Here is a 13473-nt window from a genome sequence, read left to right as displayed (position 1 = left end):
AGGCAAAGGGTGGCTACTTTGAAGAAAATCAATAATATTTTGATTTGTTTAACACTTTTTTTGGTTACTATGTGATTCCATATGTGTTTTTTAATAGTTTTGATGTCTTAACTATTATTCTACAATGGTGAAAATACTAAAAATAAAGAAAAACCCCTGAATGAGTAGGTGTGTCCAAACTTTTAACTGCTACTGTATATATATATTGGGATTTTTTAGTTTGGATTTAGGCGACCTGAAAAAAACACTTAGGCGGCCCGCCCAAGGATTTAAATGGCAGAAATATCAGACAAACTGCAGCCTACACACACACACACACACACACACACACACACACACACATACCAGGATACAGCATGTAATACACGTCCCATTTCCTTGGCTGAATTTGAAAATAGTTTTGCTTTTAAAGGCATGAATAGAATGTGTTACTTTGTCATCAATGATCACCATACATGGGAACCAGCCAAGATACAGCATAGTTTTATCTGGGTTGTACTTGTTACTTTTACTGAATACTAGCAATGCTGTGTGTTATTCTTACTTTGAGCAGTCTTGGTGATTAATGACAACATAAATACTCAGATTCATTTGCATGTTAGATTCATTGTTATTTTTAAATGTGTTGCAGTTAGGCAAGAAGTAAATCTCTTTTCTCGGAGACAAACTGCAGCCTGAGACTAATGGTTTTGTTCATACAAACCAGAACAGTTGTGTCAGACTTGATTTTCCATGTCTGTTCCTGGGCTATTTGTTTTTGGCACACACACTGAAATGTACCATATTTCACGTCTGCCCCATACATCCCYCCCTTCCCTCTCTTTCTGCCTTTAACGGGATTTAGCATATCAATGGCAGATTAGTCAGTTTATCAAAAGCTTACCACGTCAAAGCTCTTTTCCACTCTGCTTTCCAGTCTGCCGCGCGGACCTCACACACAGATTCGGCATACTGGTGTCTTTGGTGTGTGTGTGTGGTCGCGCTGCGTCTCTTTGTGCGGAGTGGGGCTGAATGGCTGTATGCTATTAGCGCCACAGTGTGTGTTGATTACAAAGGCCATGCTTAGTCACTATGGGACCTAACCCGAGCTGTGTGTCATTTCTTTAACCAGCTTGGATGCCACTCGGTTACATTAGTCATCTTTATTGCCTAACAACAACAAAGCAACGATAGAGCTTGCCAATGCAAGTGCCTCCCCGTGCAACCAATCACCAGGGTATTCCCCATKTTGGATCTACACTATTCAGCACAGCTTATTCTCTTCCCTCCTGTGTCCTCATACCCCCATGGTCTTTCCTAACATGGGCTTCCTCATACCAAGAATGGAGATGTACAGCCCTTTCCCCAGTACTGAACTGTACCCCTCTGTAGCCCTGAGCTGCATGCGGCTGCTCCCGTGCTGGAATGGGAACCATGTGCAGTGGAAAGTGTTTTTTCCTCTCATTTAGTTTGGTGACATTTATGATAATGTTCAGTACAGTCATTGCCAACAGGAGGTGACTCCAGCTGACCAGGTCTTGGAGCAGTGCAGGAGGGGAAGTGGAGGGGGCTGGCCCCGGGCCCCGGGTCTGGAGAGCAGGCATGTCAGACGTATGGAGGAAAACCTCACCCTGACATCTCACTCTGGACACAGGAAGAGCCATGCCATCAATCACTTTAAAGTATGAAAGGGTTTAGGTTGGGCCTTTTGTTTTGGAAACATAAAGCTGTGTAAAGGTATACTTTCTTGCTGTTGTTTAGTCATATCTACATTATTATAAACTCCTGCAATCTTCCTCAATAAAATCCCAAAGTGCTGAATTCACCAAGTGTGAAGTGGGATCYTGTGGAAAGCAGGGCAGCTATCATAAGATCCCTATCCACTGAGCTCTCCTCGCTCTCACAGTCTCCTTTCAGCACCCTGTCGTCACAGCCACTGCCAACACACACAGAGCCGTTGCGGTCGCTTCTYCTCCTCTGGAATCTTATCTCTTTTTTCCCATAACTCCCTGCTCTCCACTGGACCCCAGCTTATCTCAGCTACATTAAAGCCAGGAGCAGTAGCCCTAACACTGGGGTCATTGTTATGGTGTGTTTGAGCGCCCTCGCTGTCCCTTACCTTTGCTTCCTCAGCACTCTACTTGCACATGATCATCTGATGATTTATCACTCCAGTGTTAATCTGCTAAATTGTAATTATTCGATTTATTGCCTACCTCCTCATGCCTTTTGCACACATTGTATATAGATTCTCTTTTTTTCTACCATGTTATTGACTTGTTTATTGTTTACTCCATGTGTAACTCTGTGTTGTTGTCTGTTCACACTGSTATGCTTTATCTTGGCCAGGTCGCAGTTGCAAATGAGAACTTGTTCTCAACTAGCCTACCTGGTTAAATAAAGGTGAAATAAAAAAATTAATAAAAAACTCCTTCCCACTAGTCTACAGTCCTAGTTCTGGCCATGGATGGATTAGCCTACTAGAGGTCGACCGATTTAATCGGAATGGCCGATTAATTAGGACCGATTTCAAGTTTTCATAACAATCGGTAATAGTCATTTTTGGACACCGATCATGGCCGATTACATTGCGCTCCACGAGGAGACTGCGTGGCAAGCTGACTACCTGTTATGCGAGTGCAGCAAGGAGCCAAGGTAAGGTGCTAGCTAGCATTAAACTTATCTTATAAAAAACAATCAATCTTAACATAATCACTAGTTAAGTACACATGGTTGATGATATTACTAGTTTATCTAGCTTGTCCTGCATTGCATATAATCGATGCAATGCCTGTTAATTTATCATTGAATCACAGCCTACTTCGTCAAACGGGTAATTTAACAAGCGCATTCGCGAAAAAAGCACTGTCGCTGCACCAATGTGTACCTAACCATAAACATCAACGCCTTTCTTAAAATCAATACACAAGTATATATTTTTAAACCTGCATATTTAGTTAATATTGCCTGCTAACATGAATTTMTTTTAACTAGGGAAATTGTGTCACTTATCTTGCGTTCTGTGCAACAGAGTCAGGGTATATGCAGCAGTATGGGCCGCCTGGCTCGTTGCGAACTGTGTGAAGACTATTTCTTCCTAAAAGACAGCCAACTTCGCCAAACGGGGTATRATTTAACAAAAGCGCATTTCTGAAAAAAGCACAATCGTTGCACGAATGTACCTAACCATAAACATCAATGCCTTTCTTAAAATCAATACACAGAAGTATATATWTTTTTAAACCTGCATATTTAGTTAAAAGAAATTCATGTTAGCAGGCAATTTTAAACTAGGGAAATTGTGTCAATTCTCTTGCGTTCATTGCACGCAGAGTCAGGGTATATGCAACAGTTTGGGCCGCATAGCTCGTTGCGAACTAATTTGCGAGAATTTTACGTAATTATGACATAACATTGAAGGTTGTGCAATGTAACAGCAATATTTAGACTTATGGATGCCACCCATTAGATAAAATACGGAACGTTTCCGTATTTCACTGAAAGAATAAACATTTTGTTTGCGAAATGATACTTTCTGGAATTGGCCATATTAATGACCTAAGGCTCGTATTTCTGTGTGTTATTATATTATAATTAAGTCTATGATTTGATAGAGCAGTCTGACTGAGCAGTGGTAGGCAGCAGCAGGCTCGTAAACATTCGTTCAAAAAGCACTTTCCTGCGTTTGCCAGCAGCTCTTCACAATGCTTCAATCATTGCGCTGTTTATGACTTCAAGCCTTTCAGCTCACGAGATTAGGCTGGCAATACTAAAGTACCTATTAGAACATCCAATAGTCAAAGGTATATGAAATACAAATGGTATAGAGAGGAATAGTCCTATAATAACTACAACCTAAAACCTGGGAATATTGAAGACTCATGCTTTCATATGTTCTCATGTTCTGAGCAAGGAACTTAAACGTTAGCTTTTTTACATGGCACGTATTGCACTTTTACTTTCTTCTCCAACACTTTGTTTTTGCATTATTGAAACTAAATTAAACATGTTTCATTATTTATTTGAGACTAAATTGATTTTATTGATGGATTATATTAAGTTCAAAAAAAAGTGTTCATTGTTCATTCAGTATTGTTGTAATTGTCATTATTACAAATATATATATAAAAATCGGCCGATTAATCGGTATCGGCTTTTTTTGGTCCTGCAATAATCGGTATCGGTATCGGCGTTGAAAAATCATAATCGGTCGACCTCTATAGTCTACACAGACCAAACGCATAGCGACACTGCAGTCTATGGACCTTCATCAGACTGAATCAGGCCTACAGGAGGAGATGCAGACTGGTCTGCTGTGTATAAAGGCTTTAGACTAGAAGCTACGGCTAGCCTCTCAGATTAGAGCCAGGGCCCAGGCCAGCTGGGAGCACTGGGGATGATGATGCAGTTATGTAAGGCAACAGCTAACAGACAGATCCTTTCATGTTCCATACACATTGGGGTTAAAGGAGGCCTTTTAAACACAGGAGTTTATCAGTGTTTACGTGATTTCATGGCCTTCAGCCAGGCTCTGCTCTGCTGCTCTAGGGACTTAACTGGAAGTGGACGGGGAGAGAGGATGACTAAACACATTGAATGAGCTGTTTAAGGGTGCGTGTATAAAGATTTTATTTAAGGGTTAATCCAGTAGAGGAATTATGATTTATAGTCATTTAAAAGCAGTTTGCATAGTTTGTCAGTGTAGCCCCTACCCCTGTCCTCTTTCCTGGTGTCCTCTTTCCATGCAGCCGTGGCTCCACCACCCTGGAGATTAGCATTTTAGGAGCTCCAGGTGTTCCCCTCTGCCGTACCGTGTGCCTTCCCTGGTGTCCATGGGCTTCGTTGTGTTACGCCTCACATTGTTCCGTGGGCATTGTGTGTGACCCTGATAGGGAAGCAGCTGTGTTAGGTGGTCCTGCCAGAGCAGCCATCTTGGCAGCGAGACACAGCCCTGCACGGGCCCTTCACCAGGGGCCCGCTTTGATGAGCRCCACACAGGATGGCCTCCTACATCCATCCAGGACCTTCTCTGGCTGTCTTCCTCCCTGACAGCCCCTATCAACCCCTTCCATCTGATGATGAAGGCTGGCTGGCAGAGCGGTTGGGGAAACACACTTCATCATTACATGAAGGGAGAGATGAGAGGAATGAAGAAAGGCATTGCTGCCCTTCACAGAAACTGGGCATCGTTTTCCTGCCAGGCTGAGAGCACGACCTCCCCTTTGAGGTAAGAAAGTGAGTGAGAGATCCATGGTTACAGTGTCATACAGCGTAGGCAGGCTTAGCAAGAGACAGGCTACTTTTTCAGGGTACAGAACTGCATGTCCAGTGGAAATGTTGGATTTAAATGTCCTACTTTGATACATGAAACCACAATGGATTTTGCATTTGTGTGAATGAACAGAAGATGTACTGTAGGCAGATGTGTGTGATTTAGTGAGTGTGTGTGTGCATGTATGTGTGCATAACCTGTGTGTGTTTAACGTCTGTCTTGACATGAGCAGTGGAAGCTGTGTGGAAGCTGTGGGTCTGGGAGCAGGAAGTGGCTCAGTATTGACTTCGCTCACTTCCTGCCCGTATTGCAGGAGGCTGCTGCTCCTCTGTCACTCCTCTGTTTCACTCATTATAAGTATGCTGGCCTGGGCCATAACCTCATCCGAGAGTCCGGAGCATGACCCTCCCCAGCCCGGCACTGACTGACTGCCTGGCTGCCTGGAGGTTACATCACAGCTACTGGATAATACTGTTGAAGTGAGCGCACCTCAGACTGCCTGCTGAGAACCAAGGCTACTCACTCACTCAGTGTCAACGAGTAGGACAGTTCTGTCTTTTCTAGGGCAATTCCACAGCAACAGAATGACACTGAAACTCTGATTTTTCACGTTAAAAGTATACCAAACAAATACCATTGATTGCAAAGTTAAACAAGCCGCACACCTCTATGCACAAGGACTACTTTTGACAATTTTCACTGACAATTGTACAAAAACACATTTACTCAAAGAACAGTGCAGATGTAAAGTTTRGTAACAGAATGACTGTAAAATCTCCCTTTTTGTGTGACCATATCTGCTCCGAATAAAGATTCATAGATGTCTGCAGAAACAATGGGCTGTCAGCTATGATATGGCACCTGGAGTTTGAAAAATATTTATTTTGGTTATTGAACTACAGTAAGTGAAGTGGATTAACACCTGGGAACAGAACGATGGYAACAGAATGACATCATGGGTCGCTGATCTGTACTACAGTCGTGGCCAAAGGTTTGGAGAATGACACAAATATTCATTTTCACAAAGTCTGCTGCTTCAGTGTCTTTAGATATTTTTGTCAGATGTTACTATGGAATACTGAAGTATAATTACAAGCATTTCATAAGTGTCTAAGGCTTTTATTGACTATTCCATGAAGTTGATGCATAGAGTCAATATTTGCAGTGTTGACCCTTCTTTTTCTGCCCTGGCATGCTGTCAATTAACTTCTGGGCCACATCCTGACTTTTTTCTGACTGATGGCAGCCCATTCTTGCATAATCAATGCTTGGAGTTTGTCAGAATTTGTGGGTTTTTGTTTGTCCACCCGCCTCTTGAGGATTGACCACAAGTTTTCAATGGGATTAAGGTCTGAGGAGTTTCCTGGCCAGGGACCCAAAATATCAATGTTTTGTTCCCCGAGCCACTTAGTTATCACTTTTGCCTTATGGCAAGGTGCTCCATCATGCTCGAAAAGGCATTGTTCGTCACCAAACTGTTCCTGGATGGTTGGGAGAAGTTGCTCTCGGAGGATGTGTTGGGACCATTCTTTATTCATGGCTGTGTTCTTAGGCAAAATTGTGAGTGAGCCCACTCCATTGGCTGAGAAGCAACCCCACACATGAATGGTCTCAGGATGCTTTACTGTTGGCATGACACAGGACTGATGGTAGCGCTCACCTTGTGCTGCTCCGGACAAGCTTTTTTCCGGATGCCCCAAACAATCAGAAAGGGGATTCATCAGAGAAAATGACTTTACCCCAGTCCTCAGCAGTCCAATCCCTGTACCTTTTGCAGAATATCAGTCTGTCCCTGATGTTTTTCCTGGTGAGAGTGGCTTCTTTGCTGCCCTTCTTGACACCAGGCCATCCTCCAAAAGTCTTCGCCTCACTGTGCGTGCAGATGCACTCACACCTGCCTGCTGCCATTCCTGAGCAAGCTCTGTATGGTGGTGCCCCGATCCCGCAGCTGAATCAACTTTAGGAGATGGTTCTGGCGCTTGCTGGACTTTCTTGGGCCCTGAAGCCTTCTTCACAACAATTGAACTGCTCTCCTTGAAGTTCTTGATGATCCGATAAATGGTTGATTTAGGTGCAATCTTACTGGCAGCAATATCCTTGCCTGTGAAGCCCTTTTTGTGCAACGCAATGATGACGGCACATGTTTCCTTGCAGGTAACCATGGTTGACAGAGGAAGAACAATGATTCCAATTACCACCCTCCTTTTCAAGCTTCCAGTCAGTTATTCGAACTCAATCAGCATGATAGAGTGATCTCCAGCCTTGTCCTCGTCAACACTCACACCTGTGTTAACGAGAGAATCACTGACTGATGTCAGCTGGTCCTTTTGTGGCAGAGCTGAAATGCAGTGGAAATGTTACTTTGGGATTCAGTTAATTTGCATGGCAAAGAGGGACTTTGCAATTAATTCACATTGCAATTCATCTGATCACTCTTCATAACATTCTGGAGTATATGCAAATTGCCATCATACAAACTTGAGGCAGCAGACTTGCTACGACTGTATACAGAAATGCATAATTATGAAAGTCATTCTCTTCATAGTGATGTATCCTGAATAGGTACACAAAGGTAGAAATACCTTAATATCCTCCTTTGCATGTTTAGGTGTTATTCTACACATGGTTATTATTCTAATGAGCTCCGCCCCCTAAAAAGACCAAATTTGGTTGGTCCGAACTGGACCAAATCTGTACCCATCATAGACATCTATGTTTCACAAGTTTGGATCTCAGTACAGCACAGTAGAAAAACAGCAGAGTAGATTAGAGTTCAGTACAGTACTGTAAAGTATAATATCAGTACCTTGCTGAATTGTACTGACATACTCTACTTTTATTTTCTTTACGGTACTGTACTGTACTGTGCTGTCCAAACTTGTGAAAGAGACATCTATGATTGGTTTAGATATAGACCGCTTTGTCACGTCCTGACATAGAGAGCCTTTATTTTCTATGGTGGAGTAGGTCAGGGCGTGACTGGGGGGTGTTCTAGTTTATTCATTCTATGTGGGGTTCTAGGTTTAATTTTCTATGTTGGTGATTTGTATGATTTCCGAATAGAGGCAGCTGGTAATCGTTGTCTCTAATTGGGGATCATATTTAAGTAGTGTTTGTTCCCACCTGTGTTTGTGGGATATTGAATTTTGTGTTTTGAGTTAGTGCATGTAGGACCTCTTATGTTACGGTTCGTTGTTTGTTTCTTTGTTTGTTTTGTAAGTTTCACAAAATAAAGATGTGGAACTCAGAGCACGCTGCGCCTTGGTCCGTCTCTACACACGATCATGACACTCTTAGATTTTAAACTTGTGAAACAGACGTCTATGATTGGTTTAGATATAGACTCTTAGATTTTAAACCTGTGAAACAGACATCTATGATTGGTTTAGATATAGACTCTTAGTTTTTAAACTTGTGAAACAGACAATTAGTGATAGTCAGTAACTATTCCACACCACCAACTAGAAAAGTAATTACAGTGTTATTACAATGGCTATGTCAGTATTATTTTGATAACTTTTTCATTATCAATAGCATACCCCTAATGGGCACATTTTGAGCTCAATAGAGCAAAATGAATGGCATTCTGCCTACATTAAATGCTGTATGGAAAACGGTGGCATGCTGTATTGAATGGCCATTTGAGTGGTATTTCCTTCTGCTGTTTTCAGTGCAGTCCACTGTTGCAGTGTTTCAGGGGAATAAAGGTGTTTGAATGTGAGCTCTTTTCCGGAGCCAGTGGATTTTCTTCCATCCTCCACGTTGACTGCTGACGTGAGCCACAGGAAGTAGTTAACGGGAGCAGGAGTGTGTGTGTGACTCGTTGTGGCTAGGGTGAATTAAACAGCTGTGTTTCAGGCGCACTCTCTCTCTCTCTCTCTCTCTCKCTCGCTCGCTCTCTCTCTGCGGTGATATTCAGCCTGATGTTCATTCCACACACATCCACTGTGTCTTCGCCCCCGTTCTGTTCCTACACCACTGGCCTGCTGGCTCTGGCTATGATGACTGAATGAAGGCAGCCATTACTCCATGAATCAGAGAAGGAGCTCTATACAATATAAACTCCTCCTCATCAGATGGGGGCCCACAACAAATTAGTAGCGCTTGTCTAGGATATATGACAAACCGCACTGAACATAATCATAAATGTCACCAAACCAAATGAGTGGAAAAAAATAAGAGCAAACAACCGTTGAATGAATATGATGACAGGGCCTTGATCAGCTGATGCCAATTTCAAAAAGTGTATATGAGTTATTGTGTGTATACTGTTGGTCGAGTTGTAAATTAGGAGTGTTCCCACCCAATGTCTTCTGCACATAGTGGATACTCACAACTATTCTTCTTCTTCCTCCCCAGTTCCCAGAGTGTGGCTTCTTTGGCATGTATGACAAAATCCTGCTCTTCCGCCATGACTTGAACTCTGAGAACATCCTCCAGAGGCTGACATCAGCAGAGGATATCCACGAGGGAGATCTGATAGAGGTGGTGCTCTCTGGTGAGTAGTACTGATCTGAGTTCAGCTCTAATGGTTTTTATTAACTTTTTCACTTGTTCTGTAGGCTATCTGTACTAATTCAGTAAGGCTTCTCTAAATCAAATCTGTGTGCCGTACAGTACTGTTTCACTCCTATCTAAAGCGCACCTCCAGAGACACAGGTGGCTAGTTTCCCCTCTCTTTTMCTGTCACACATGATTTCAGTTTCCTGCTGACTATTAAGTGTAACAAACACTGTCTTGTAAAAGCATTCTGTTCCATCCGTCTCTATTGGGAAGCACCTGGACTGGACATCCCTCTCTCCCTGGTGTAGAACTAGAAGCATTGTCTGCATGGATCCAGACATAATATAACTCTGGTCACGGATCGATCGGATCTGCTGGTGTATATCAGTGAGCCCCAGGCGAGTGTATCCATGAGACCACTGGTTTCCTCTGTCTCCTTCCCTCTGGGTTCAGACGGTTAACAGGTGTCARCCTCAGTGTTACACCTGGATGTCTGTGTGAGGTCAGAGTAATTTCACATCCGCAAGCTCTACACCGACACTGCTACTCTGTCTCAGCCTTGTAGTTGGCCTACATCTGCTGAGGAGATCAACTGGTGTGTCAAACTGGTGCAATACAATCTCAAAAATGTGTTGCTGTTCTAGTCTGGCAGACTGAAAACAGGAATTTTCTAATTATACTATTTATCATTCCCTTAGTTGCTTCTCATTTAAATGAATACTTTAAACACACCATTCATTCCGGTGAATGCTTTGAGACCTGTTGTTCAGTTATGTGACTGAGAGAGACAAACAGCTCAGTGGTTTGGTCTAAAACCTCCCTCACTGTTAGAGGCCAGAGCTGATTTCTCTTGGCGCTGGACTCAAAGGGCCTGGCTTGTTTTCTCTGCAGTAAGTGATTGTAGTGGACCAACTGAGTACAAACATGCTGGGCTGTGCAGTGCGGCTCTGAAAAGAGTGGACAGGTCATCCCTAACCAGGGGGTTGGACATGGAGAGAGGGCTGTTTGCTCCAAGAATCCCACTCACTGTTTGTTTCCCACTCAGTTTCCCTCCTATTTTACAGGATATGACATACAAAATGGATGTATACCCATGTGAAAATGATATTTMTTTTATAGATCTTTTAGTCTGTGAAGAATGCTACAAACAATAACCTTTTGAAATCACATTGATTTCAGGCCTGCTGCTTGTGAAAAACTCTTTATTGGCTCAATCTTCTGTGGGGATGGATGCAAAATATCTCAAACTCCATTTCATAAAGTCGAGGCCATTAATTTTCCTTGATGTGTTTGAAAAGCCCATGAATACCTTCTTTCATGTGTTTGTGCCAGGGAGCTATGAACAGTGTGATGGCATGTGATTTTTTAAAGTTCTTTCTCCGCTTTGAAGTTTAACCCCAAATCTGGTTCTCCAAAGACATTTTTTGTTTCAGATGTCTCATGCCTGAGCTCAGGGGTTCTCAAAGTGTGGTGTGTAGGGGGTCCGCGGCCAAATAAATATATCAAATTTTTCCCAAAATTGTTTTTAGGAATGTTACTGACAACAACAGATTAAACACATTTTGGCCTAGGGATCCATGGAATAAGTTTAGAGGGTGCAATGTAATACAATGTAATATTATTCATCTACAATGTATGTTCTTAACCCTGGGCAACATGGATATTGGATATAACAGGGATATTGGTATCCACAGTTCTTGTATTCTCCCTTGTATTAGTTTTCTCTCTGCCTCATGTATATTTTTAAATGAATTGCAGGACATTAGCTTTAAAGCTGCAACATCAAAAAATAATATCTCTGCCACATGACAAAGTCTGTAGAATTGCAGGAAATTAGCTTGAAAACTGTTAAATGTTCTCTCTGTTGCAGAGAGGCTGGCCTTTAAAATGTTAATTCCCAGGGCCCAAAACTTGGTTCGTCTGGCCATTCACTGCCAAAGTCAGATTAATACTCCTTGTATGCTATTTTTATCTCACTCGAGTTGTGTTCTGATTATGAGGGGGTGGGTCCCTGATGAATTTGCTACCACAAAAGGGGTCCCCGGATCGAAAAAGTTTGAGAACCCCTGGCTGCCTTAGCTTGTTTACTGTTGCTAAACCTTAGAGAAAGTCACTTTCAAAGAAACAAATTCCCCCTGACATAAACTGTTTAATCAATAAGACCACCATGTTCAAGTTATCAGAAACCACATTTTAGCTTCTTGTCTGGGGGAAATATCTATAAAGTTCAGTGGTGGTCAGTGCCGTTTAAGATGACGGAGGACCATTTGTTTTATCATGAGCATGGCCTTATTTCTATTACAGCATATTGGATGACTGTCATTCATATTCCATTCACCCAGTTCAATGTAACATTGATAGGTTTAGGCTACTACATGATACTCTAATTTTCCCTATACCCATCATGAGATTGCTACAACCTAGCCTATGAATGAAAGTTTACATCGTAGCTCAAGAGAAAAATTAGTGACACATGAACAGACAGTGACACATTCAATACCGCCGGCCTTGCACACTCTTGCCTGCATCTAGCTTATCTAGGGTGTAATCATTAGTCCAACAGTTGCAAACAAGAGTTTCTATTGGACAAATTCAAGTATTTTTTATCCCCGTTTCTTTTGCTTCCGTTTAAGAAACGTTTTTCAACAGAATTGGCAGAATGAATACACCCCTGATCACGCATAAACTCAGTTCACTTTCATAGTAGCCACTTTGTATTCCTTCTCACCTCAATGCACTCTACTCCTCTCACCTTTTCTCTTCGCTTGTGGACTTCAATGAACAACACATCAGCTGTATGTGACCTGACAGAAAAATATTTCCAAGCCAAACCATATCATAACCGCTACACACAGCCTACATCATTGTCACCATATTAGCTATAGTAACGTCTTAGTCWACATAGATAATAGAACTAATGCGTTAGTAAACCTGCTACAGTCATGTAGTAACGTTATAGTGTATAGTCAGTAAGCAGTTACACCGGTGGGCCCAGGTGGCAATAAATTAATAAAAATAAAAAGCTAACCTTGACTTGGAAGAGTTCCAGTGTTGTGTTGGATAGTCGTAGCCAGCCAGCTAACATAGCATCCCTCTGTTTGAGCCGGGTGTTTGAGTAACTAAACAAGTCAGCTGCATTTGCTAGCTAAGTAAGTGAAACTGAAAGTGAAAAAAAGACAATCTTTCTCTCTTGCTTCTCCTTTATTTTTGAAGAAATTAATTTGTTCAAAACTGTTCAACTATTGTATGTCTCTCTCTTTGAGTCAACTACTCAACACATTTTATGCAGTGCAGTGCTAGCTAGCTGTAGCTTATGCTTTCGGGACTAGATACATTCTCTGATCCTTTGATTGGATGGACAACAGTTCATGCTGCAAGAGCTCTGATAGGTTGGAGGAAGTTTTTATTTATTTAACTTTTATTTAACTAGACAAGTCAGCTAAGAACATATTCTTATTTACAATGAATGCCTACCCCGGCCAAACCCAGACAACGCTGGGCCAATTGTGCGCCACCTTATGGGACTCCCAATCACGGCCGGTTGTGATATAGCCTGGCATCGAACCATGGTCTGTAGTGACTCCTCTAGCACTGAGATGCAGTGCCTTAGACCGCTGTGCCACTCGGGAGACGCCCTCCGGAAGTTGTCATAATTACTGTGTAAGTCTATGGAAGGGGGTGAGAACCAAGAGCCTCCTAGGTTTTGTATTGAAGTCAAT

At 42.3% G+C, this 13473-nt stretch overlaps 1 protein-coding gene across 1 annotated transcript in view; it reads left to right on the top strand.

Annotated features, from left to right (window-relative positions):
• Window positions 1-13473, top strand: part of LOC112071289 (serine/threonine-protein kinase D3-like) — a 71223-nt gene that overhangs the window by 37085 nt on the left and 20665 nt on the right. Inside the window, exon 4 of the mRNA XM_024138756.2 lies at window positions 9611-9749. Within this exon, the coding sequence (XP_023994524.1) occupies window positions 9611-9749 (139 nt within the window). The remainder of the gene's footprint in view (window positions 1-9610; window positions 9750-13473) is intronic.

Source organism: Salvelinus sp. IW2-2015, unplaced genomic scaffold, assembly GCF_002910315.2.
Source record: "Salvelinus sp. IW2-2015 unplaced genomic scaffold, ASM291031v2 Un_scaffold1571, whole genome shotgun sequence".
Taxonomy (NCBI): domain Eukaryota; kingdom Metazoa; phylum Chordata; class Actinopteri; order Salmoniformes; family Salmonidae; genus Salvelinus; species Salvelinus sp. IW2-2015.
This window is presented reverse-complemented; position numbering and strand designations above follow the sequence as displayed.